General features: G+C 44.6%; 1 protein-coding gene across 1 annotated transcript; it reads right to left on the bottom strand.

Moving 5' to 3' along the window:
* LOC142590630 (uncharacterized) lies at nucleotides 1–27874 on the bottom strand. Its single transcript, XM_075702979.1, has 7 exons — nucleotides 27675–27874; nucleotides 18843–18891; nucleotides 16022–16107; nucleotides 11221–11287; nucleotides 6771–6861; nucleotides 399–451; nucleotides 1–335 (listed from the first exon to the last, which is right to left on the bottom strand). Exons 1-7 carry the CDS (start codon nucleotides 27869–27871, stop codon nucleotides 51–53), a joined length of 828 nt encoding a protein of 275 aa, XP_075559094.1. The 5' UTR covers nucleotides 27872–27874; the 3' UTR covers nucleotides 1–50.

The raw sequence follows: 27874 nt of genomic DNA, 5'->3' as shown, positions 1-27874 counted from the left end.
GCAGTTTTAATTGCAAGCACAAGACACATGACAACGGGCACATGTGCAAACTAGTCATGCGGCGGTGCTGGTGGTGCCGTGGCTGGCGAGACGTCAGGCACTCCAGTGGCACCAGCCGACGAGTTGAGGCTGGTGTCGGGCGTAGTGATGTTGATCTGGTCGGGGTTCCACTGGACCTGCACCATCTCGGCACCAGTGGACTCCTCGGTCACGGTGGTCTCGCCCGTCAGCAAGTTGGTGCTGGTGACCGTGAGTGTGTGCTGGATCACCGGGCACGTCATGGTGACCACCTCCACCTTGTATGCATGGTGGGGTTCCGTTTGCACCGACTTCACCTGCGCGTCAAGAGGGTCCCACTTGGCATGCTTGTGGTGCCATGCTTGGCTCAGGAGACTCACCTCACTGCTATCGGCAACGTCGTCGCCCATCATCGCCAGCCCAGAAGGGAGAGCTGTATGTTGACATTCGCCAGGGAAGGAAGGAAACAAACGTGTCAGAAAGAGGGGGACCACTATTAGGTGCACAGTACAGCATGCTCTTGAGCAAAGGACAATGGAAGTGTGTGTGTGGGGGGGGGGGGGGGGCAAGAGAATTGTGGTGAGCCACCACTGGGTATAAGCTATGCCTGCAACATATTTTCAAAGGACCGTGAAAGATCGTTTTCTGCCAGCGTCTGTCGGCAAGATGACCACTTTCTCTACTGTAGCTGTCAATGTTAATCCATCTTCCTTGTCACTGTGCGTGCAAAAGATAGCTGCACAGGAGGTCTTGCCAAGGTATTTGTGAGCTTGCTAGCGAAGCGCTGCAAGCCCGATTTCATACAACACTAGTTTCCAAATGTCAGTAGGTACTTGTAAAAACGCACTAAAAGAGCCTTTTATACTGGTGACCAGCAGTGAGCTTTGCAAGAAATGAGCAAATTTATTAGGAGCTTCTGGCCCTGAGCCAGTCAAAATGCTGTTGGGCAATTGCCAAGAACATAAAAGCAGAGGTAGTAGTATGCGACAATCCATTTCATTCTCTTTTAGCCTTATCACATGTCTTGTTGAATGGCTCATCTTGTGGCGATAATGGTAGCATAACTCCATCCGAATAAATGATGATAGGCAGCAAGAATGGAAAATAAAATGGATCATTACAAAATATAATGCATACATTGCATTGCTTTCTGATGGTGACCGTTTTTCACCAGATTGCCACTTTTATCAATTTGTGGCTCAGCGAAATACGTGCCAACAGTATCCAAAAATTCTTGAATGCTGTTGCAGATTCCATAAGGAAAGTGTCTTGTCTAATAAAATTGCACGTGCAATGTGAACACTGTTGCAGCACATACTTGAATGTAAGCAAGCACAAGCATTATTCTGGAACGCTTGTTTTTCTAGGTATAAGTTCGCCCACTAAAGAGTTAGAGTTGCGACCAGAGTTTTGGCACCGTGTTTCTTCATCACTACAATATGACAACCAGTGTGTCGAACCAGAACGGGTGAAAAAAAAACAAAACAATATTTTTCACCAGAACGGAACTTAACCAAACCATTATTTATTATTTTTTTTCAGAGTGAAACTGCAATATTTTTTATTGGTTTTCGGTTCAAGGGGAAATTCGGCAATCTGAAACAACCGACTTCAGGCAACCTCAGAATTAGCGCGTATATCAAGGGAATTCTGCCCGTATCTCGGGCAGGAATAGTGCAAGCGATAGGCAGCCGAGCGCTCCACTAATCTTAAGCCTGCTGCTTGGTGCACTAGCAGATTGGCATCGTAGCAAAACTCGGGGCTTGCGCCCTGAAGAGCGTGTCGTTTTGTTTTCAACGGGTGCAACGCTTTATTACCGAAGCTTTATCGTTCGTTTAAGTTTGTTTTGTCGGAACAGCAGTCTCACATTTTGGCGAGTGCACTCAAGGACGTGCTGCTTCTGAGATCACGCTCGGTGCCTCTGGACTCGAGGCAGTTAGCATGACCTCAGAATTCATAATTCACTTATTGAGAAAAATAAATACCATGTTTTATTGACACTTAGATTCAAAAATTTTTTGTGTGAACCAAAACTGTTATGAACTGTTACGGACCATTTTCTTCTTCGTTCCAGAGCAGAACCAGAACGGAACTTTTTTTTTCAGTGGAATGAAACTAACACCAGAACGAAAAACATTTTGTTCCGACACCCTGATGACAATGTGGTACAAGGATGCGAAAGAGTCCTTGACTGTGCAGCAGTCCGTCACAGCTGTGGTTTGATCGTGCAGCACATGTACAAGCACTCTTCTCTCTTATGTACTGCAAACCATGTAGTCTGCTGCCTGCACTTCATTAAGGTGTAATAGCACCATATTTGCACAAAGATAACCCAACTTTTCTTTGGAAAATATTTGCCTCAAAATGCACATGTTATAGTATTTGGGTTGGTGACATGAACATAACTCTTTTCTTTTCTCTTTCTGTGGCTGCTCCACTTCACCTCGTGCAATAACGAAGAGTTGGGAGTGTCCAGTGTGCATTTTGCTCAGTCTCTGTGCTCCTGATTTAGAATGCTGTTAGTAACTTAGCCAATGTGGTTGGGGCACTTTATTCAAAACCTTGAGCAAAACGGTCGCCACAGTCATGCACACACATCATGCGTGGAGTCTTCGAATGTTGATAACCATGCAATTTGTGAAAGGCTTTGCTGTGTTCGATTGTGTTGTGAGAATTTCCAAAGTGCAGCTGCTGATAAAATAACCTTGGTGGTGTAACGAAGGACGACAATGCTCTTGCGGACAGTGAAAAGATGTCAGCACTGATCCTCTCACTTTATTTTTCAACGGCAGTTTGCAGTAACAATGAATAAAGCCCTGTGAGCATTGGCTTTTAGGCATCGTTTCCGGTTTCTCTGCGGCATCACTTCACGTTAACTCTGTAATTATTTTTTTTTTCTTTTTCAGGGAGACCAAAAGTTCCCCCCCAAACAGTATTCTTGTGGTTGCATATTTTTGTGCAAATACGGTACGTATGTTACCCTCAAGTGCATGTTGTATGCACAGAGCGCAGAAGTGTATAATCATGGTTATACTGCGCTCAGTTTTACAAACACGATACTAAGGAAGGACAGGACGTGGACGGACGAAGCGCAAACTACCAACTGTTTGATACTGTTAAAGAACGCGCTTATATACAAGGAGATATGGTGCGGGGGGGGGGTTGGGGGCTACATATAAAAAGATATGACAAGGTGACGACATGTGATTATAGTTTGGGTCAGGCATACATCCTTCACATGCACCCGTTCGCCCTGGCGAACTCGACCTCAGCTTTGATAAGCGCGATGGACGGAGTGCTTACGCACGTCTCTTTTTCTTTAGCTATCGCAAGCGCCTCCCATATTTCTCGCTCCGTTTTTGTTTTTGATGTTCCGATGACTGTGGTGCTTTCTATTAGCGGGGAGCATTTGCACTGTTTGCAATGTGTGGCCAAGTTGCTAGGTGCTGTCAGAAGCTGGCACGTGTATTTGTGCTCCCGTAACCTATCGTTTAGACAACGTCCAGTTTGCCCAATGTATACTTTCCCGCAGTCTAGTGGGATTTGGTAAACAACTGAAGTAGCGCATTCCACGTACTTTTTTGCGTGCTTAGTCTGACAGACCGTACCACTAGGGTTGGCCTCTTTGGCTCCTGCGTTCACCTTCTTGCACATGCCTTTTAGTTTTTGCGGGGCGGAGAACAGAACTTGAACGTCATGGCGTTGGGCTGTCTTTTTTATCCGATGTGACAAGCCATGGATGTAAGGCAACACCACGCGTTTTTTCAATTTTTTCTGTGTTTTCTGCCTTTTCCTGTTGGCTCTGATTTCGGGCAACAAGTTTTCACAGATTTGCAAATGAAGCAGGCAGAACATGTGAAAGCATGGGCTTGACAAGGTTGGCAAAGCGCGTGAAAGAGAGCAAAGAACTCACTCTGAAGCCATTTTTCACGGTAGAAACCCACAAAGAGGGAATTCCTTTTAGGACGATTATTGAAGATCGCGGAACATGGCAAAGATGCATCGCGGACTACCTTCAGGCCTGCTTGAACTCTTTACCTTTCGATGACCCGTTCTTGATCCGCAACTCTGACGAAGTTATTGCAACACTAAAGAGTAGCCCGCCAACATCTTGTTTTTCAATCGACGTGAAGGACCTGTTCTACAGTGTCCCGAGGCAAGCGGTGGTACTAGCAGTAGAAGAAGCCATCGACACGTTGGGCTACACCAAATTTCAGGACGTGTGCAAGTGCAGTATTTCTAGTTTTGTGAACTTGTTAAAACTGTATCTACATGGTGCGTTTATCGAATATGGTGACAGCGTGTATGAGCAGAAGGATGGAATCGCTATTGGTTCTTGTATAGCTCCCGTGCTTTCCGACTTATTTTTGAGTGTGGGAGACAGGAAACTTGCCGCCTTGTTTGGAGACACGAACATAACTACCTGTTTCAGATATGTTGACGATTATTTGGTGTGCATGAAAGAAAACCAAACCGATCCATGTAGCGTAGAAACTGTCATCAGCATGTTCAAAAAAGCACATGAAGGTTTAGAGTTCACGTACGAGACTCCTACCGAAGGTCGATTGCAGTACCTTGATATAAACATTAGGATCAGAGGTTCCCACATGTGCTGGTGCTACAAAACTAGAGGAGAAAAAGAAATCCTGAGGTACGACTCTTGCCATTCTAAAATCATTAAAAGAGGCATCGCCAAGGCTTGCATCAGTCAAGCAATTGAAAAATCATGCCACCATGCTGTGAGGGAGAGCATCGATCTGCAAGTAAGCCGCTTGAGAAACAGTGGGTACCCGAACAGCATGGTGGTGCAAATCTGTGAAAACTTGTTGCCCGAAATCAGAGCCAACAGGAAAAGGCAGAAAACACAGAAAAAATTGAAAAAACGCGTGGTGTTGCCTTACATCCATGGCTTGTCACATCGGATAAAAAAGACAGCCCAACGCCATGACGTTCAAGTTCTGTTCTCCGCCCCGCAAAAACTAAAAGGCATGTGCAAGAAGGTGAACGCAGGAGCCAAAGAGGCCAACCCTAGTGGTACGGTCTGTCAGACTAAGCACGCAAAAAAGTACGTGGAATGCGCTACTTCAGTTGTTTACCAAATCCCACTAGACTGCGGGAAAGTATACATTGGGCAAACTGGACGTTGTCTAAACGATAGGTTACGGGAGCACAAATACACGTGCCAGCTTCTGACAGCACCTAGCAACTTGGCCACACATTGCAAACAGTGCAAATGCTCCCCGCTAATAGAAAGCACCACAGTCATCGGAACATCAAAAACAAAAACGGAGCGAGAAATATGGGAGGCGCTTGCGATAGCTAAAGAAAAAGAGACGTGCGTAAGCACTCCGTCCATCGCGCTTATCAAAGCTGAGGTCGAGTTCGCCAGGGCGAACGGGTGCATGTGAAGGATGTATGCCTGACCCAAACTATAATCACATGTCGTCACCTTGTCATATCCTTTTATATGTAGCCCCCAACCCCCCCCCCCGCACCATATCTCCTTGTATATAAGCGCGTTCTTTAACAGTATCAAACAGTTGGTAGTTTGCGCTTCGTCCGTCCACGTCCTGTCCTTCCTTAGTATCGTGTTTGTAAAACTGAGCGCAGTATAACCATGAACGTTCACCAACTAGCCCCCTTCATTGCTTTATTAAAAGTGTATAATCAAGACTGCGTCTGGTATCGGTGGTCATCCAAATGCCAGAAAACACTAAACAGGGTGCTAGGCAATCTGGACTGCGATGAGCACTCAAGCATACATCAATAAATCTCGTGGTGGCCAGGGGGGTAATCCTGTACGAGTCCACCTGGTGGACTGTCCATTTTGGATGCTGATGAGGTGTGGACTGGCTGGGCTGGGGTACCAGCGAGCAGGAGGCACATGCCCCCCCCCAGCCAGTCTCTTCCTCACTGGTACTGTTCCAACCGATGAGCGGCGGCTGAAATGGACACTCCACTAGGCGGACACATCCAGAATAACTACCCAGCTCATCGTGAACAATGAATACTGATCTCAAGCATCAAGCTTTCTTTTTTTTTTTTGACATTGGTCAGTGACCTGTTCTACTAATGAGTGTGCAAGAGCTAGTGGCATTAGTAGATTGCGGTGGTGACGTGGTCAGTGGTAGAATGCAGGCATGGCCTGTGACTTCGCAGCCCAGCTGTTTAGGCACACTGCCAGCTATCTGACATATCTACTGCAGTCTTGAACCGCTGCATCAAATAAGTTACCAGCAATGTTGCACACTGGCAGATTTAGGCCTATTTGGTGTGAAATATCACTATACGTTAGGGGTGGGCGAATATTCAAAGTTGAAAATATGGATCGAATACTACACACTAACTACTCGTATTCGAAAAGAAACTATTCAGTACTTTTAAGTATTAAAAAAAGAAGTTTTTTCCAAGCCTGAAAGAAAGCCTGCAAAACACGAAGAAGTGCCATGCGGCTAGATGTGCGTCAGTTTTCATGGGCTTTTGCGGACTTCTTTCAGGAAAAAAACATTATGTGGCACGTACTCAGCAACAGAAATCTGCATTGGAAATATTTTTTTTTAGGATTTTGCACAATTTTCTTATTAATACTTTTGCTCTCAATATGCTATTTAATTAAGTTGATTAACGATTGCTCACAAATTATGTAATTAGGCAAAATACAAATCTGGCTTGCTCCAAGCGACGGCAAAACCTTATATTTTCAAATTTTGACACAGGAGAAATGGAAAGAGATCGTGCACAAAGCTCCTCACAGAAGTCGGCCACCAGCGTCTTATCCTCCTCTTCAAGCTTCCTGGGCTGTGACGCGGTCTCGGCACACACAGAGCGGCCCACCAGCTCCTTCTGCAATGACGGTTTTCATTGCTTTTAACTGCACCAAAAAAAGTATCCAAGGAGGAAGGTAGCCCATTTGCATACGGCAGCCAGTGCAGTAAGCCATTGTGCGGTCAGCTGTACTGACCTCATTTCAATGGAGGCGACATGCGAGAACGCTCGTGCGCTTATATTTGGGTGCGCACTGAAGAATCCAAGGTGGTCAAAATTCTTTAGCACCTTCGCTCTGGCACACCTCGCAGCTCCAGTGCTTCAGAGGTCAAATCCTACCAATCAATAAATCAATTAGTTCCTTGTCAAGTATTCTTAACTGGCCGCATCTGCATTCAAGTTTCCTTTTTCACACACTGCAAGTCTCTTCAAAGTGCATATGAGGATTACACTCAATACTTTACAGCACAGTCGGCAACGACCGCTGCTGTGGGAGGGCGGCAGACGAGTGCTGCTGCCAGGTACCCACTGGCAAAATGGGTACAAGCGCGCTAGTGCCTGGCAACTACGAGCATTGCAGACGCTTGGAAGGGCACCCACCTATCGGGAAGTTGGCAGCATGGGGCCCACCTGACTCCTTCTTGAAGTTGCTGGGCATTTTGTCTGTCTTAATTGGTTCTTGCACAGCAAGCATAGCAGTCTGAACAAACCTCTCCCAAGCAACACACTCCTCGAAAGTTGGATGCCTGGCTGGGGGAGAGGGGGGTTGGGCTGCTTTTACCCATCTCATAAGCCGACGGGTGTCCAGTGGTGGAGATCGAACCACACACCTCCCGCGGCCAAGCCACGTGTCCTACTCACTGGGCCACGACTGCGGTCTATGTGAAATCTGTCGGAAGTGACGCTTTAGTGAAGCAGTATATGAAATTCCACACAAATGACAATGCGTACAATTGTCTTTGAAACTGACTATGGTTAGTGGGCCATTTTTTATTCCGTCACCTGTTATAAGCGCAGTTTTGAACTAGCCAGTGGTTGGCCCACGTCACTGGGGCACACGTAGCGTACGGTTTAGCTGCTTGACTGTGCGCCTCCGATGCTCACTATTTTGCTGATATTACTACTGTGTGTGTCAGGGTCAGTGGCAACGTGCTACGTCACCTACATCTATGCGTTAAATTGAAAACGGAATTATGACGAATTTGATCTAAAAGGTGGAAACAGACAAAATTTTGACAATGCAACAATGTTTCAAAAAAAAAAAAAGAAAACACCCATGTGAGAATACCAAATAGTAGATCTCGAATTGAAGCAAGAAAAGAATTAAATATCGAATTGAATAATATACCAGAAAACTTATCACAAAATTGAATGCTTACATTTATGCTAGAAAAAAGATGATCATGGGATGGCCATGCTCAAAGCCATTTTGTAGCAATCTTAAAGCAGGTGAAATTTCATTGTGGAGGAGTTTGGAGCAGGCAAATTCTGGTTTTGTGGCAATATGGATCATGAAAATTTTATTTACACCATTAAGATAGTTAAGCAGAGTAAAAGCCACAAAAGCTTGCATTCTGCAGCATTAACCCTTTCAGGGTCACTGACGTACCGGTATGTTTTAATATTTCTGCTCTACCATGTCACTGACATCTGATAGGGATGTAACAACCATACTCAGAGAGCATTTGCCATTATCTGTGTAATATTTTCCATTCTGTATAACCAAGAATAAAGCCAATGTGTTTGTTTTATAATATCCTAGAAGAAAAATCGAGGCTGGAGTTGTGTCACCTCTGAAAAAAAATCCAACACCTAGAAGGTTAAATATGTAAAGAAGAAGGGCATTTTTCATGCAGTTTTTCGATTACCTTTCCAGTGCTGGTGAAGTGAGTCGAGGTGTCTTTCAACAGAATGTGCAGAAAGGCTAGGGTTAGTGAACACCACGGTGATTTATTCAGAGATATTTCTAGGCAATGTAACAGCATGGCTAAGAAGCACTTACAATTTGATTGTCGTACGCAACTGTTTCTCCACCTCTCAAACCTTTGCAAGTGCCACCTCAGGGCTCGAGTTACGCTTTGCAAAACTGTGTGGCCTTTCTTAACTTCTACCATGTCTTCATGCTGCTGGATGGAAAAGCAACAACAAAGCATGTGACCTGCATTGTTTTTTGTTTTAGTAGAGCAATGAGTTCAAACATGAGAAATGTTTTGCAAAACAATAACTAGTCTGTCTTAAATTGCTTAGGCAGACACCATGCCAGCAGCAATTCAGTCTTCTATACTACAGGTGCTTGCAATATGCAAAAATCAGCCGCCAAGATTGGTGCATGCGAAATGGGGAATGCAAACTGCCCGTGTGCATATACCGTAGCTACAAAGAATGTGCTGCGAAATTTTCCACATGAAACAACCTAGGCCACTGCTGCACGCGTGTGCAAGCAATTGGGTCCACAGCTCAGTTTAAACGCTATGCAGGTAAAAAGAGAGAGAAAGAAACATAACCACGTTTTATCTGGAAAAAAGATGTAACAACACAATAAACATCTCATGAAAAAGAAACGTGTTTAAAAAATGTACAGCAACATAGGTTATCCAGCCAGTGGGACACGCACAATAAGCAAACATCAAAACAATCAGTGTCAACTTCAAGCACCCATACATAAAGGCATCGCTAAAATTTGTGCTACGAAAGAACAATGCAAAAAGAACTTAGGTACGCTCATCTTCACTGTCCAAGCACAGAATGATGCATAGGCATTGACTAGTGAAAAACAAAACTACAGCGAGCATGAATACATGCACGATGCCCCATGCAGGCAACAAACGATGCAGCTGCAGAGACTGCACCAACAAGACTGCAGAACAGCTACAACCCTACGGTCACGTGACTGACTTCGCTTTTCACTTAGGGTACCTCAATTTGCACCTCCTACCCCGCTCTGTGCAGGGTGGCAACATTCTTTGAAGGGATCAATGCCAACACAACAGCTTCAAAACCAGCTTTTTTGGCACGCTTCACCATTTTCAATCTCGCTTCAGATGGCCGCCGTACACGTGCGTGGTCAGCAGCCGTCATCCTGGCCTTGCTGTGAGTACTCAGAATTGACTGGTCGTTGCATCCCTCAGTGCTCTAATCATTCGCAAAATGGCTGGCAAAATGGTTGCCATTTCCTAAAGATAAAAAACGATGCCTATGGATGGTGAATATCAAACAGCAGGCAATGGGCTGCCACGAACACATTGAACCTGGCACTCCTTAGTTTCTACAAATGATAAAACTAGCTAATACACTCAATAGTTCCTTATGGCAAGAGCTTTGACCTCACGGCAGTTATTGCTGGGAGCAGCTTTCTTCCTTTTACGCAGCCATGTTATGCTCTGATTCTGCATCAATTATTTAGAAACATATCAAGCGACTGATGCACGCCTCACATTACCATTAATACCGTTGATATGAGCCGCTTGTGGACACCTCTTGTAGACTTGCGGAAAAATATATAGATTTTAAGTAAGATGCAATTCTTCATAGAATTTTACGCTGACGAGAAAGGGCTTACTGCATATTTTTGAATTCCTTGTGAGCAGCCACATTTAGCTGCGCTTGGTGCAAAAAAAACAACAAAAGGACATAGTAAAATATTGTAAGATTAAGTCCGCATTCAAACAATGCACGTAAGTGCTTGTTAAAAACTGTTGCTTTCACAAATACCGCAATTATAAATGTGCTGAAATTTGGCAGTTTTCTCAAACAACTAGATGCTCACTCAGAAATATAGTTTCAAAATGTAAACCACAAATGTACTTATTTTTGCCTGCAAAGCAGTTGTGGCCAAACCTTGTGGCGCTTTATCTCCTAATGGCCCTAGAAATATTTGTTCCCGCTGTGTTGCCATAAGTGCTGCATCCCACAATACACTAGTTGGTGTACCTTCGAATACCCCCCCCCCTCCACCCCTACACCCCCATAAAGATACAGATACCTTTTTTAATTACACGCACAGCGGTGCACGCTACACTGAGCTAGCACGGTCAATGCTACTAGAGCAGTCGCTTTCCCAACGAGTTCGCTGCTGCTAGAGCCGTTGCATATAAGCCAGGGGCAGTGGAGGCAAACTTCCTAATAAAGATATACTGATTTGTGATTAAGCTTTGAGGCAGGTTCCCAATGAATGGCGAAAATGTTATTTGACTGATAATGTGTTCGAGCCTATAGACGGCCTCAAAAAATTAACCTATTTGCTTAATCTGAGACCAAAAGCACAGTAGGTACAGTGATGGCAATATAATAATAATAAAGAAGCAAAACAATTGTTGCTGCTGCGCCCTTTAAACTGTCTTATAAATTCACTCCTGAGTGGATTACACTGTAGTAGCATTCCCATATTGCTGCGCCACAAAACTTCCAAGAGAGAACACAATCAGAGGGCCGCCTTACGTGGTATCGCTCTCCATCTCCAAGGCCCTCAAGGATGGCGTCATCCACACGGCACACATTGGTACCCCTGATGGAGAGAGATAATGGGTGAGATGTAATCACTCAGTCGTCAAAGCAAACCAACGCGATTTTTACTTAAGAGAAAAAAAGAAAAAAAGAAAGTGTTTCAAAAGCTGACCATTCAACAGAGAAGTTTATGCAGAAACCACAGAAGATGATTATCCAAGTAAGCAAATAGCTTTCTTATCCCACTGAGCTACCTGTGAATGTCCACGGATCATCAAAGTCCCATCGAAGAACCACCAAAACTCCAAAAGACTGTCAGATGTTAAAGCCAAAACATGCTCAACTTCGGAGTCTTGCATCCGCTGGAGATGACGGTCTCATGCGGCACCACATTTCACAGCACACCCACAGCATTCTGGCTCAGCAAATTGCTATCGCCGCTCTTTTCTCTGCCTCAATGAAGATTCATTTAGTGGCATTTCATAATGTTGATTAAATAAACTTTAAAATGTTTACGTATTAAAGAGCCGCCAAAGTGAACGGCCCAGCTTCTAGAATGCCAAGTGGCAGCGCGACTGGCGGTGAATCTCCCATGCCCACCGTGGCGAATGCCCTCCTCTTCCCCTATCGCTGTCCTTTCCCACTTGGCATTTTTCGCCAACAATAGCGTCTGCGGCCGCTCCTCATGAGTGACATGTGTGATGTGGGCACAGGTGGAGAGGCAGCACTCCCTTCCTACCTGACCTCCTCCTCCCCCCTCACTTTCATACAAGATACTTAGCACCCATACGGGAAATTGCCCTTGTTCGCTTTAAATAAGTATTAGGAAGATGAACATTCCCAACTGGCAGATGAAAGTAAACTGTGGACAAAACACTAATTCCTCTTTTCCTGTCACATTGCACAGACCTGCACATTGTTCCTTTAGCATACTGTAAGCTCACAATGTAAAGGAGATTAAATTAGAGTATGGTGGAACCACATTAATTTGAACCCCAAGGGGACCGGAACTTTATTAGAATATAACTAAGTTCAAACTAAGGAGAGCACCCTTTAAATGTAGAGCCCGATCAATTGTCGGTACAGTGCACATGCAAAACTGTGACACTATAGGCTCGCATAGAAAAAGTCTCATCTTTCCTCCATCACTGTGTGTTGTGGGTGCGAGGAAAGACGTGCGAGGTTGACCCGAGAAGGATGATGGCTTGACAAGCACCATACTCCCGTATGCCCAATGCTGGAGATGACATCACTGAGCTCATGCTAGGAGAGAAGTGTGAGCGAGTGTGCCGTAACGTGATCAAACATGCGTGGCGGGTTACTTCCTGCTCCTTCTAAGCCCGGTGTTTGCTCCGGTTCGATCTGAGCTTGCCACGTGTATTTCCTCGTCATTCTTGCGGCACGCGATATTATGGTAGCTAGCGCTGCATTGAACCTTCGTCTTTGGATCGGGTTTGTCCGAAAAGCAGTGCAAGAGAGTGAGAGGTTGTAAAAACCATTAAAATAAGACCTTGCCTTGTCTGTAGGCTCCCAACGGGTGAGCCTTACATTCCTGTTAAGATAACTTACAATCTGTCTGGAACAATCATTTAAAGAATTTCACAATATATGAGTACTTATTATTATTTTCAATGCTGCCAGTCTCTTTCCGAGACCATAGCAGGTGGGCATACAGATTATACATGCCGATATAATAATACATCAGCACCACACAGCAAAACAGATACAGGAATCGAGCACAGTGACAGTCATCCCAAAGGTATAAGGGCAAAAGGTATACACAATAACTTTCCTTAATGATAATTAGGAATGAATGCCGAGCTGAAATTCTGTGAGCAACACACTTGTAACGCTTTTCTCCTCGCTCTCGCATTTGGTGGCCATGTAGTGGCGGTTTCGAGTGCTGGCAAGAAAGCTATCTACATCTCATTTTAATGCAATCCAATATACATCAGTCATCTGGAAAGTGTGTACACATGATTTTCTTGCATATTTCCCTTAAGGCACGTTCGACAACTGGTCTAGTTAGCATGCATCGCTGAAGAGAGCACACTAATTGGCGCTCATAAAAGTGAATACGAGAAAAAAAAAGAGCACAATGTCCACAGCTGAAAGATTAATTAAAAAGTAGAGACAGACAAATAAATTAGAATAAACCTCTGGTTTACGCTAGTTGGTACATTATGAAAGTATAGGCAATGCAGGCACAAAGACACGACAAACAGATGCAAACAAGATGAGTGGAGGACTGAGTGCTGCCTATAAAAAAACTCTTCTGCCTACAAAAATCAATGTTTCCATATGGTCTATACGGCGTCCGTGCAATGCTGCATTCCCACAACGAAGAGAACACTTGGTGTGACAGAATGAATGGTTTAATTTATTAGAAAAAACTTTGTCCTTTATGATACGAGGGCTTGTGTTATTAATTACAATGGCAATGTTTTTGTGTCTCGTGCAAAAAGTGAAAAAACGAAGTCAGACTTTGAGCCATCTTCGTGGCATGGCCACATGGTCAACACTTTGGTCATGTTCGTGTCCTCAAAGGCACGAGGGAACGGCTAGTACTCTATCCACCTGGCTTCTGGCCCCTACGAACCACTGTTTGCACATGTCAGTCAGCCGAGCTTGCCGGCATTCACTGTCTGGTGGAAATTTGCGGAAGGCAAAGACGAGATTATTTTTACAGTGAAGCTGTTATTGCGACTAGAACTGCTAAGGAATTATCTGCTATGCCAATTTACATGATTAGGAAAATACTAAATCACTCACAGTCTATATTTTGAGGAAATGTGGGGGTGGTTGAGTGCAATAAGCGGGCAAATTTTGAAATGTTTGTTTCAATTAGCCATTTAAAGAAAATTGTTAAGCTCTCGTTAGTGGCCCAGAAATGTTCTATCGAACGCTTAAAATTTTCTCCCTCTTCTGTGGGCAGATCATAAGTGGCAGAGACTTTATATTTTGAAGAAACGGGGCAATTTTATGGGCCACACGTGCCGGAAGTTTGGAGTGCCCAAGGTAATTATGTGCTTTAAAAATAGTTACTGAATACTCGTCTTCTCCCAATCTTTATGCTTTATACACGGGTGTGCAGTTGCTGTTCCTCGGTCTCCTGGATGAATATGCAAGGCTTATATTTCGTTGAAGTAGGAAGCATGTTGTGCATGACAAACAATAAATGTTTCTACTTTGTAGCTTAGTTACAGCCTCTGTAGAAAGTTACTTATCCAAGCATCCCAGAGTGTAATACAGCTGCAATTCGCTAAATTTACCAAAGTACAGTTAAACCTCAATATAACAAACTTCAATATAACAAAATTCTCTATACAACGAAGTATTTAACTTTCCATAACCTCTTGTCCATAGAACACCATGTAATTAGAACCTCAATATAACGAAGTATGTTTATGTGCGATTCCCCCCCCCCCCCAATGTAACAAAACTTCGCTTCTACGGCAAAGGTATGCTGAGACAATAAATGGAAACTTCTGCGAATGCACATCATCAAATGATTGAATCACAAGCGGCTGTTTGGAAACGCGCCTCCCAAATCGTGCGACAAGAGTGATCACCAAAGTGAAGCCACATTATGTTCCGTATGAAGTCCAAGTGCGATAACCTCATATCGCACCCCATGCACTGTGTGCTTTAAGTGTGAGTGAAAGTGTGAGAGGGTGAGAAAGCAAGATGGTGGCTTCGCGAGTGCCTCCTTTCCGTGCGAGCAAAGGCAAAGAGGGGGAGGTGAGCAAACTCGCGGTAACGAGGTCAAGCGCGTGCGAGGGGCATGCACAGCTGCGCACCCTGCTTTAGGGGTAATCTGCCGCGTATGCAAAGAGTGGGCATGCCGAGATGGCTCGACACCATGTAATCTGTCTTCCCGCGCGTTTAGCATTGAACATTGCATAATCGAGTTTCGGTGACTCGGAGCGAGAGACAGACGAAGCATTCGCTCACCGCTGCCTATGCTTTTCACGATAGCGTCGTCCCAGTGCAGGTTACGCTATCAGCCGCGGGGGTTGAGTGCACGCGAAAGCGTGGCTGGCTTCGCTTAATCCGTACCGTCTAGTGAAGATATTGTCAACGTGGCATGAAATCATACCATTAGTCGCAGACTCCCAAATTTATCAAAACTAATTGTTTTTCCAAATTTGATTTTTTCAATTGCTCGATAATTCGGAAAATTCTGCGGCCCCTTTCCGTGTAAGAAAAATCGATTGGCAACTTTACTTATTTGCATAAAAGGGCGAATTTTGATATAACAAAGCAAACTGCCGATTTTAACTACTTTGTTATAACGAGGTTTAACTGTACTAAAACAACTGCACAAGACACCGACTTTAATTTTGGCGAACTTAGATGGACGTTAAGTGCATGTGTGCGGCAAACTTTTGTTTTGCTTGTTTAAATAAAAGCATTATAAAGAATCACTGAACCCTCATTTTTTTTCCTCTTTCATGTGTCACGTTTGCAGTTCATTTCTCTAGCATCCTTGATAGCCTAGACAAGTCAACTTGTTTAGTTTATTTAACATCTTGGACACTGTGAGTCCTGGTAGTATTTTTTCTAGGGCTTGGAGGTGCTTCATTTAACTAAGAAAGAAAAATAAGATAAAGAAATATGCCAGCACTTCTTTAAGAAAGTGCTGGAAGTATCTAACAATGCTGAGTTTCATACTATCCCAACTTTTTGCACAAGCGATTGCAACAAAACCGAACGTTCTTTCTGGCTACCTCCTTGGTGATGGTTGTGCGCAGTACGTGAAAGTAGTACACATGAGCAAGAACAATTCACCCACCTGGTGGCAAATGAGGTATGCTGACGGTGGCGGGTTTCCACGATGCCCTGACGCACACGCCACTGCTGCTGCTGTTGGTTGGACAGCTGCACAGTTACATCACACAGGGAAGTGTATAAGCATGCTTCTGTGTGTTATGGTGATGGTGTGTGTTGTATCGGGGCGCTGTATGTTTGTCTATGTGTCAAAGCCAGTGATACCACAAAATATAATTGGTGACTGTTAAAAGACTGCACCGTGCTGCCATTTGATATGTGCAACTGCACATTCCAAGCCTCTATAAAATAACATAGTTGTAAAACTGTCTTGTTTGAGATTCACTGTTTCACACATAAACAGCCAGTTAAAACTGCAGAGCAGTGTTACGAATGTACAGTGGGTACAGACTATCATTCATGGCATCACGCATGAGCTAAGCTACTATACAATGGAATCATGCATGAACTACAGCTACTGTACAATGGCACCATGCATGAGCAACAGCTACTACACAATGGCACCATGAATGGGCTACAGCTACTATTCACTAGCATCATGCATGGGCTACATCTACATGTAGCTACAAACAAGGACACAGATGAAAAACATGCACCACAGTACAAGTGCTGATCCTGTCATGTGCATTTTTCTTTGATGCCTTGCTTCAGTCACAGTTCAGCTTACCGTAGTTACTCGCATAATGGACAGACATGTAATGAATGCGCCCCCACTTTCGCAATCAAAAAAGTGTTTTCTTTTTTTTTTTTTGCATAATGATCACGCTCTGAAATTGCTGCTGTGAATTAGGAAATGCACAGTACGATTCAGCGCTCAGCGTGCCATCTGACGTGCTGGAACAGAAGTCGGATCTGAGGAATTTCGCCATGCCATAGCACCATATTAAATGCTCGTGGCATGCGACGAAAGTAGGACACACACCGAACAATTCGGTGCCCAATACGGTGTCTGACATGCCGGAACAGCAGCCAGATTCAAGGCGTTTTGCCGTGCCATGGCACCAGATCAGACACTGAATTGTACGGGGTGTCTCCTACTTTTTAGGGGCAAAAAAAAATTGCTAGAAATTTTACCCCACATAATGAACACACTCCTAAACTTCGCGCAAATTTTATGGAAAAGGAAAGTGTGTTTATGATGTGAGTAAATATGATATATTGCAACAGTGGAGGGCATCGGCATGCAGTAAAACAGAAAATAGATAGAGTCCCACAATAAACTGAAACATATCACGATGCTAAACCCAAGGTTGCTCTTGCGGAACCCTGCTGTAAGGACAAACCAAATTGTACAGAACCCACAAAACATGTTTGCAATGACTTCATTCATTACAATGGAGGGAAAATTCATGCCACCCATGTTGTCGTGACGGCTGAAGACTGCACCACAGACTGTCTTCTGGCAGATGTATGAAACTCCGTCACAATGCAAAATTCAGTCAAGCACTCATTCAAGAAGCTCCATACAGGAAGTGGCCATTTTTGCCAAATGACCTTTAGCATACAAGCTCATGTGTCACACTTACATTTGGATGCAAATTATGCATTTGCACACTGCAGGATGTGCGAAACACCACAGATGAAAATGCTGTCCAAAATATAATTGTTACTATATTATTTCTAACTAGAAGCAATATTTCCATGCAAAACTGGGCACTTGATTGGTTTCACTAGATTTGTCAAGCTGAACTGACAAATCTCTGTTCTCTATGCACCAATCATTAGCAGCATTTATATAGGTGAATTTGTTGGTGCTGTCATCTGCTGGAGAAGCAAACAACCGAGTACTAAGTGTAACTCTTGTTGTTTTTTCAGCACATTTCAGTGCATTCCGTACTAGTGTTTCGGTTTGCACTTTAGCATGAATGCCCCGTTACTCCCAAAACAACTCTGTTACAACAAATGGGATCTTTCACTGCAGAAGCGGTTTTTATCAATGTTTTCTGCAGATTTTCAAGTGCTACAAAAATCACATCAATGCCTGGCATACTGGCACCTGCCACACTTCAGGTAGAATGGGCAGCTACTTCTAACTCGTTTGCACCCATCATGGGAAGAATACAGTGCTGCAGATTTTCACTACATTTTATCTATCCTTGGTAGCAATATGTCCGAGTGTTATCTCGACAATCTTTTCGAGATTGGTTCTCAGTATCAAGAGACAAAGTCCTAGTCTATGGTTATACAGACATGGATGTTGTGGTGCCACTGCCAACGAAATGGTGGTGCCATCTGTTGCCGCTACAGCAAAGCACAGCACGCAGTGACAGAGATGGGAGATGGCACCACCATTCCGTTGCAGAGAAATTGTTGCAGACGTGTCACTGCAGACAACGCACACTTGCCATTGACTTGGATTAGAGTTGCTTCAGGCAGGATATGCCAGCATATGTGCTCCTCTTGCATCAATGTTCAGATGCATCGCATCAGTTTTACGTCAGAACTGTTTTTTCTCGGTTTCTCACAGACTTCTGTTTCACAAAAACTGCATCATGCGACATGGCTCAATACACAACAGCACGCATATAGAGAGTCCGCATATAGGTGCAACTATAGGCTTCTGGCACTACTCTAACAGATGCACCAGGTGCTCCAGATGCTCTATTTTCCACGGAAATTACGCAATGAAAAAAAAAAAAAAAAAAAAAACTGACAAGCCGAAGGTATCTCGCGCCAGTATTTCTTTACTCCATAAATTTTTGAGAAATCTCTGCAATATACTGTGAAAGTTCCCTCTATCTCCATCGACGTTTCAACAGGAAATGCTTCTCCGAAGGAAAAATTCCCCTGCACACAACATCACTGGACAGTCATATGGCACCCACCTCAGCTTGCGCAGTGTTGTACGTGCTGGTGGACGAGTCCATCGTGGTGCTGCACAAGAGAGCCACAATGGTCACGGACCGTGGTGCGTTATATCAATTATGGACACATTACCGGAATTAGTTTCACAGGCAAAACAATGAGCATAACAAGTCAAAGGAAGCGCAGACACAAGTTTAAATCCACAATAGCTGCATCGAAAAAATTGTGTGAAAAACTATTTTCGCTATTATTCTGTTATATGACAAGTACAGTTACCATCGCTATTAAACGGACATCCTTTAGGCGACTTTTCCCGTCTCCTGTGTAGTGTGCATGCAGAGGCTTACTGTGTGCATAACTTGGATGTGCTAGCTTAAAGGGATCCTGAGTCACTCCTTGGGCTTGGTAAAAGAAACACATTTCGTGGAAAAAAATATGCCGCTGTGAGCATCTCAGCTAAATTTCACAGTTGCGCAAGGCATGTAGAGTTCACAAGTGGAGAGCGAAGTTAGCTTTTTCTCAAGCACACAGTTCTGTAACCCGTTTCGAAGCTGCTAATACTTGCATATGTCATCACATGCAAGATTCTCACAGACAGCGGCTATTGGCCGGTTACCGACATTAATCCAGAAACGTGCTTGAATCAGTGTGCTTCTTCTCACTGTTACTGTCTATATCATTGACGCTGAAAATTAAACAAGCTCAAGCAAGCCAAAATCTGCATTTCAAATTTTTAGTAACTATTACGCACTTGGGGAAGATACCGGCTATCCTTGGCCGCACCCATTCAAGTAGGAGTGAAACTTTGGCCACACTGCTCGTCGGTGTGGTAGCCGTAAGCCCTCGCTAATTTAATTAGTTTTGAACGCTCAACTAGTCTCGAACCACGCTAAGCTTAAGACTAGCAGTTAGCATCTACAATAGACATGTACCAGCGCATACTCATTCCTGGCTACTCCTGGCTAGATGCCTTGGCCAGCACTGCTTCATTATTCTTGATCACTTTGAATTTTCTTAGCTTCCTGGTTGCTGATGGCATACACTGGTTTACTTTGAACTGAATCAGGGGGCAATCGCCATAACTAACCTTAAAATAATTTTACACAAACTGTTCTCGCAATCATGATCTCTGTGCTAAATGACTCATGATGCAGCGAAACGATAATACCCGGGAGTGCTAGATTTCGGACGCCAAGGAACAAGCAGACACGATGAGCGGATGATACGCAATTCAGGGCCTCTCGGTAAGCGCTGAAAACCTTTCCCTTTTTTATTTTTACACACAAGTGTTAAGTGCTGTTCAAATTTGGCGAAAATATATTGTGTGCCTAGGCGCGTTCACGATTGCAAGCATGCTTGAGATTCGGAAAACAAGAGGATTAGGGCCACAGAGAATTGACACTATAGCGTGCAACCTATGATGATCAGCAAAACCCGCAAAGGGCGGACAAATCAGCAGATGTCTTATGCATGTAGGGCTCTCTAGGCCGTACTTTTCAGAGATAAGGCAGCCTAGCTGCTTGCGGGATTATCTTACTGAGCTATGTCGAATGCTTGGTTGCAGTAGTTCTGCGTGATTCCTGCGTAATGCGTATCTCCATAATACCTGCGAGATGCAGATGACAGCACTGCTTTTTCTTGTTGTTTAGACTCTTGGCAGCAGCTATTTATTCCTGTGTCAAGAAATAAAACGCTCGGTTGTTAGTGTGCCTACGTGGTTTTCCTGTGTCATCTTCCTTCGTCCGTTGTTTTATTTGGCGCCTTCGTTGTAATCAAATATGGCCGAGAAATGCGACATCAGCCCCATGTCTCTGCTTCGTGGAAACTCACACTTACTGTAGTGACCGACACATCGCACAGATGGCATTTGCGCTTGGGGCTCCACAGAAAGGCAATACACAGTAGCACTAGAGTGCTCCGCCCGGGATTATATTGACTGGCGCCTTTCAGACCAGAAGTATCTTGACCTGGTGTCAGAACTGCGATAGTACTACCGGAATAGCCAGCATCATTATCCCCTCCCAAATGGCTCACTCAATTACCCAATGGCCCTCAGCCCCCAGCAGCTGCGGAGCATCTGACCAAGGCGGCGGTCAGACCTGTAACGCAGCAAAGCGTGCTAAGAATCTCCGGGTCCGGACAGGCCGCCAATGGAAACTGACCCTTGCAACGTTTAACACCCGAACCCTCTCGAGTGAGGCTAGCTTAGCAGGACTCTTGGAGGAATTATCAGACATTGTTTGGTATATTATTGGCCTTAGTGAGATTAGAAGAACTTTGAGGCTTATACATTACTAAATAACGGCCATGTCCTCTGCTATAGAGGTCTACCTGATAAGAAGCAATACGGGGTAGGATTCCTAATTCATAAAGACATAGCGGGCAACATTGACAAATTCTACAGCATTAATGAGAGGCTAGCAGTAGTTGTAATCAAACTTAATAAGAGGAATAGATTAAAGATAGTACAAGCCTATGCTCCAATATCCAGTCACGACGATGTGAAATGTGAAACAAATCACGAGCAGCTACTATCGTTGCTGCTCGTGATTTGTTGCATGCCCACGAGTGCAGATGAGAAGAATCGAAAGGCTCCTTTTTTGTTGTTGTTGTTGTTGAGTACAACCATTATAAAGGCTACAAATAATAAAGCCAAGGCAAGTTTGGTTGTAGCTTCTTTTTTTCATGGAAGTGCGAAAAGTGATGAAAAGAATAAAATGGGGCATCTGCTTAAGAATGTCTGGTGCAAGTAGACCGCTTGGTATATCTTGAAGAGTCGTTTGCGTAGCATTCGACAGATGTTAAGCGCAATCATCATTAGTTAGACTTGGCACACGACATATTGCCGCGGCAAGTTCAGGATGCGATAATTACATGGGAAAGGAAAAAATCGAATTTTGACAACAAAATTCAGGGGTGCGATCATTATGCAAGTAAATACAGTAAGTTAGTACAGGTGGGGTATTTTCGTAGGATTCCTCAGGCCTTATTTTGACGCTTTTTTGCTTCTGTGCACTCAGGAGTCGAACAGGGATAGATTTTTTTGCGCATAAGGCTAGATGATTGTGGTATTGCCTTTTCTGCCGCTGAAATTAAAACTGCAGTAAACTTTTCATTAACTTCATTTATGCTTAGTTGATTTGAAAAGACTTTCTTGAGTTTTGCATGTTTCAGGAAAAGTGGCCAGTCACCAAGATGTATTTTCCAGCGATGCAGTTTAAAAAATCCATAACGGGTGGCGATGACGCTGGTTTGATGATGGTGCCATATGGGGCATTCAGGACTTCCCATTTGAAATCAGTAAAAATGCATGGCGAGCAAAAGGCTAAATCCAGGCAACTGAAATTTCGTGAAGTAGATAGATGAGAAGTAGGTTGGCGCACGTGAGTTTAAAATACAAATGCCATTTGATAAAACAAAATCTTCAATAAGCTGCCCCCGTTGGTCAGTTTTATCGCTGCCCCAAAGAGTGCAATAAGCGTTAAAATCTCCAACTGAAACAAAAGGCTCCGGCAACTCGTCAATTAAATTTTCCAAGTCATGAGTAGTGAAATGGCTATGGGGAGGAACGTACAATGAACAGATGGTGACAGTCTTCAATGATAAAACGGTGACAGCTACTGCCTCGTACGGAGTATTTAATAAAATGTTTCGCGTGGGGTGCCACCTTGGAAAACAATAGCGACACCTCCTGATAGACAGCTGGAGCGCTCGTGGTCCTTTCTTACGACAGTAAAACCTTTAAGAAAATGTGTATTTTTGGGGCCTAGGATCATTTTCTGAAGGCAGAATGCTACTGGTGATAACTTATTTACAAGGTCTTTGATGTCCCCTAGAGGACTCGATTTTCCAATGAATGATGAAAGTCATTTTAATGGAATTGGAAAAATTTTACTTATGTGTGTGAGCTTACAAGCTGTAGGTGACATATTAAAAAGTTAATTACTCTCATTAAGGTCACCTGTTTCTTTTTTGGCGCAGTTACAAGAAGTTTTTCCTTCTTGGCATGCTACAAGGAGCGCAGATCATTTGCCGTCGATGATGCCGGGGTTTTCAGATTGACCTCCATCGCCTTCTCCGAGGCGCTGGATGATCAAGAGCGAGGCACCGAGACGTGCATCTCGGGCCAAGGGGTTCAACTTTGGGCCCTGCGGAACTGCGGTCTGCCAGCCCGTCTTCAATGATGATGGAGCAGCACTGGCTGCAGCCATAGGGGGGACGGTTGGAGTTTCTACAGGAGTACCGGATGTGGACCCTGTTGACTCCTGAAACTGGAGTGGCTCTGCCCCCTGCCGCGTCACACTGGCATAGCTTGCTTGAGGTAAGTGCCCTAACCTTTTCCTCGCTTCATAGAATGAAATATTTTCCTTTACTGTGATTGCGATTTCTTTTTCTCTTTTCCAGCAAGGGCAGCTCTGCGAGTAAGCAGGAAGATCGCCCTTGCAATTGACACACAGTGCGGGAGCATTGCAGTTATCAGAAGGATGGTCATTGGCACTACATTTCGTCCATGTTTCTTAGCCTCTGCATGATTGTGATGTGTGCCTGAACCTCTGGAACTTGAAACACCGCCTCGGTTTCGGTATGTACAGTCTGACGTTGATTTTCAAATATCCTGCGTCGAGTGAACTAGGGACAGTGCTACTACCAAATGTCAATATCACATGTTTCGTCGGGATCTGTTGGTCATTTCGTCGTAGTGTGATTCTCTGTACCTTAATAACATTTTGCTCCTGAAATCCTTTGAAGAACTCTTAATCACTGAGGTTCAGGAAGTCTTCTTCTGATATAACACCCCTTGCTTGTGTTGAGTGAGCGGTGTGGAGAGATTGTCACTTTAATGTCATCGATACTGCTGAGTTCAGCTAGCTTTTCTAGTTGATCTTTCTTGGTCATTTCAAGGAGGAGGTCTCCGCTAGCCATCTTTGAGCCTTTGTAACCAGGTACAATTGTGTTTGCTAGGCATTTAGAAACTACGAATGGTGAGCTTTCTTACAGTTCTGTTGTCTTCACTGTGAAGAACATGGTGTTTCGGAAATGTGTCTTCGCTTGGTTTTAAAAAGAACTGGAAAGTTGCTTCGGTGCAACCTCTTTTCATTCCACAATGTGGAGGTACCGTATTTACCCTAACCTAACCTAACCTACAGAAGGAACAACAAAAGCAGCATGCGGAAAGCACAGAAGCTTGTGTGAGGATCGTGCCAATTAGCCACCAGAAGGCACGCTGATCACATCGAATGCACAAGTTCAGTGTTCATGCATGCAGATTGGTGCAGTTCGGAGCTTTCTACCAACATGCGAGCACACAGAGGTACTTGGCACACGTGCTCGCGGTAATTGCCATCCAGTCAACCCAAACGCCACTCCTATGGCCGTCAATTTAAGAGGCACGCGTGATCTTGCGACTACCACTGATCAGCCACCCATAGGAACATATCAGCAATGAGCTTTCCGTGATGGTTTGCAGCCCGTTCTTACATCGGCCGGCGGTGAATTTTGGTCATGGCCACACCACTGGCTACATTCTAGTCCGTTGGGCCTAATTGGAGACATGTCGTCGGGTTCTGGCAAGTAAAGTTATGGTTTCACATCGGATCAATGCAGATCGATTCACAGTGGCTACATGAATCTCGGAAAGCTGACAAACCGGCCCACCAACAAAAGCGAGTGCACGGGATGACTGCTGTTCACGGCCGCCATCTTTGCAAAATTCTGTACAGTGGCCGCTTGTTCCCAAGGCTGTTTGTAGAAGCACAACAGTTTCCTTTTGTAGCTTCGAGCGACTCGTCAGAATTAGCTTTGGATGACGGGCTTGAAAATATCATGCGTCAGCATGCTGACCCCTCGCTGCAGACACATTTACACATACAGCAGATGGATGTGGATGGAAAAAAAAAAAAAAAAGAGGGTGGGGGGCATTGCGCAATCTTGCCGTACTGGGCCTCCTGATTTGCGAATTCTTTACCGTCGGCGCCGACCGCAGTCGACTCATGCGGCACTGATGACCACGTGGAGCGGTGCCAAGTGATGCGATGCGTATTGTCTGTCGCGCAGATTCGCCTTCAAGAGCTGACAATAACACACAGAAACCACCTCCTATATAGATAGAAAAGCCCTCCTGTTTTCTGTAAGAAAGCTGGAAAGCAAGACTTTCCAAGTAATAGAAGATTGCCCGTAAGCATAGTATGGTCCACTGTTAAAGTGAAAACCCCATTGGTATTTTGGAAAACTTCGCTATTTCTTCAGCTTCAGAGGGAAAAAAGCACTCGACTCAATTTCACAGACATTCTATCGATAAAAAATATTTTCCAGAAGTTCACATACGAACTGAGTTGTTATCAGTGCTTGCATAATAATTTGGTGTTTCCTTTAATAATTAAGCATAGAGCACACTATACATCTGGATTAATAGGTACCCGAGTCAGCTAAGCAAGCTTCTTGTTAAACAATGTGATTAGCCTCTCGAGCACATGCAGCATGGTGTCTTTTTGCACAAAATTTGAAAGCATAAAGGTTTGTGTTAAATTTTCTGATATTCGATTCTATATTTGGCATTTTTTCTCCTCGATTCGATTCCCTATTCGATTTGAAATCCACTACACTCTAACCTCATTAAACCATGCCCGCTTAAACAGTAGTTTCATTTTAAAAGTGGTAAAGTCAAGTCCCCGACTCAGCGGCCATTGAACATAATGTGTTTCGTATCCGCATAAACCGTACCAGCTTAGTGCGTATGTATCGGTTCACACGTAGTGTTTCCACTTTTCGGCGTGCAAACACGGTGGTGCGTCGTCTCCATCTGGTCACCCCTGGCAGAACAACAAGCCTCTGAGATCAGAACAATGGCATCCAAGCACCCTGTGCGTTAGCGCGTGAAGCCCCATCAACAACATCATTTCGGCGCTGTGCCAGGGAGCGTTGTGGCATCGTGCAAGCAAGGTTTCGCGTTATTGCCGAAGCTCGGATAAAGAAGACGCTGGGTGCTCAGCATAGAAGAAAAATTAAACATTGTTCGTGCTATCGAACGTGACGCGAAGAAGTAGGCGCTGGCATGTGACAGGGATCTACCGATGACTACGGTGTGTGGCGTTTGGAATGCGAAGCAGTTCCTCGGCAGCGCTGCTGCGACCGCGAAGAGATGTCGGCTACGAGGTTTTACTTTTCGCCATCGTTGCCTCTGTTGTTGCCGAAGTGTCGCCCAGAGACAGTGACAAGGACGACACGGAAAGCGACAGCACGGGCGATTCAGGCCTGACAGTGGCAGAAGCTTCGCGTTACATCAGCTACATGAATGCAGTCGTCACGACGAGAACAGCACCCCGAAATGAAAAGGGCACCCCGCGACATTTGCAATGCTAACGCGCTCGTGCACGGAGAATATGCAAGGCCAACGAGGAATCTGCCATCCGTTTGCCGGAATCTGCTTGACTTCTGTTTGAATCTGTTTGGAATCTGTTTGCCGAGAAGAGGGGGCTGGCTGAAAAGCTGGCTCGCAGCTTCAGTAAGTTTTAGGCCGCGGTCGTTGCTATTAGGCCGCCGCGGCATCAAATGAAAATAACACTTTTGTCGTGCGAAGTGAATAAATACTGCGTGTTTCTTTCCCCCTTTCATCGCACTCTCTCCGAGTTCTGTTTTTGACAGGTAAGTGGGCAATCTCATGCTATTTCAGTTAAGCAGTACTACCGTTTAGTATGTACTTTTTCCGAGCTCCTGCCAACTATGGTTTAACGAGGTTTCACTGTATTCGGTATTCGCACTGTACTAATATTTTCTCCTCTCTCGGGCCTTGCTCACTTGGAAATTTCATTAGAGGCTGCGAAATGCACCCCTACGAGGGTGTGGCTGCAGCGCATGGAGCATGCATGTTCGCAAATGGGACGGGTAGCTCTTTGACTTTGTGCAGCGCCACAGTGGCGATTCTACGTTGAAATATTTGTGTCGTAGCATTAGGTCACCACTCTTGCATGTTTCTGCCATCTGTCCTATGTTCATACAAGATGTTTTCTTTTTTTCCTTTCTTTTTCACTCGTCTCCTGCTATCTCCACTACGGCACACCCCCTTTCCAGTGATGACGGTGCTCCTTTCGTTGGTGTGCTTTCTCCAGGATGTCTCTGCCCTCTGTCATATCCCTTTCATCTGTTACTCTCTCTGCTTTGTCTGGCCATTCCAATAAACAAAAGAGATTCTTCCTTTAGCAATTGGCTGTGTGATCGCTTTAAAAAGGCTGCTCGTGCGGCACCTTGAACTGTTGATCGGGGTGCTGCCGCTTCCGACTCTGATTACAAGCAACGCTCCGACTCAGACGATGACAGCTAGTCGCATGTGTGTGAAACAGGCGACTTCAATTGCATCAGATTATAGCCCCAACACTAAGAAAAAGTACTCAAAATGATGGTGCTATTGATAATGCAGCGCATTTTATTCCTCTTGTCAGATGGGAAGATGTGGATTATACCAAGAGAGCAATTGCCATTATCCAAATAAACTTTTATGCATAGCCAAAATAAACCATTGTGTTCATTTTATAATAGCCAAGAAAAAAAAGCTAATGCTGGGGGAGCATCACTTCCAAAACAACCCGCCACTGAAAGGGTCAAAGCCTTGTATCCTTATAGCATGGTGCAACAAATTCTATGTGTGCATGCATCAATTGAATGAACAGTAATTTTCTTGCTGGCAAACTTCCTCCATCTTCTAAAGTTCCACATCATTTAAACTGAATATTGATGCCTGGCCTCAAAATTTTCTATCCTGGAGTTGCTCGAAGTGCACAAGCAGTTTTGCACCCATCAATGTGGGACAGCACCAGGCGGATATATCAGCAAGACAGGCAGTGCCACACGATGCTCACCGGTGCTGCTGGGTGCTTGCAGAGGAGATTATCCGGCTGGTGCCTCCCTGCACAAATGGCGACACCCCGTACGAGTGGCTGGCCGGCTTGCAGGGGCGCACCGTTCGCCGCACGCCGATCACGCTCTGCTGCAGGGGCTGCTGTTGTGCCGTCACAGCAGCTGGCTGCTGGACGACCTTTGCCGAGGATGCCTGCATACG

This window comes from Dermacentor variabilis, chromosome 8, assembly GCF_050947875.1.
Source record: "Dermacentor variabilis isolate Ectoservices chromosome 8, ASM5094787v1, whole genome shotgun sequence".
In the NCBI taxonomy this organism is placed as follows: Eukaryota; Metazoa; Arthropoda; class Arachnida; order Ixodida; family Ixodidae; genus Dermacentor; species Dermacentor variabilis.
The sequence above is the reverse complement of the archived record's forward strand: the minus strand, read 5'-3'. Positions and strand labels throughout refer to the sequence as shown.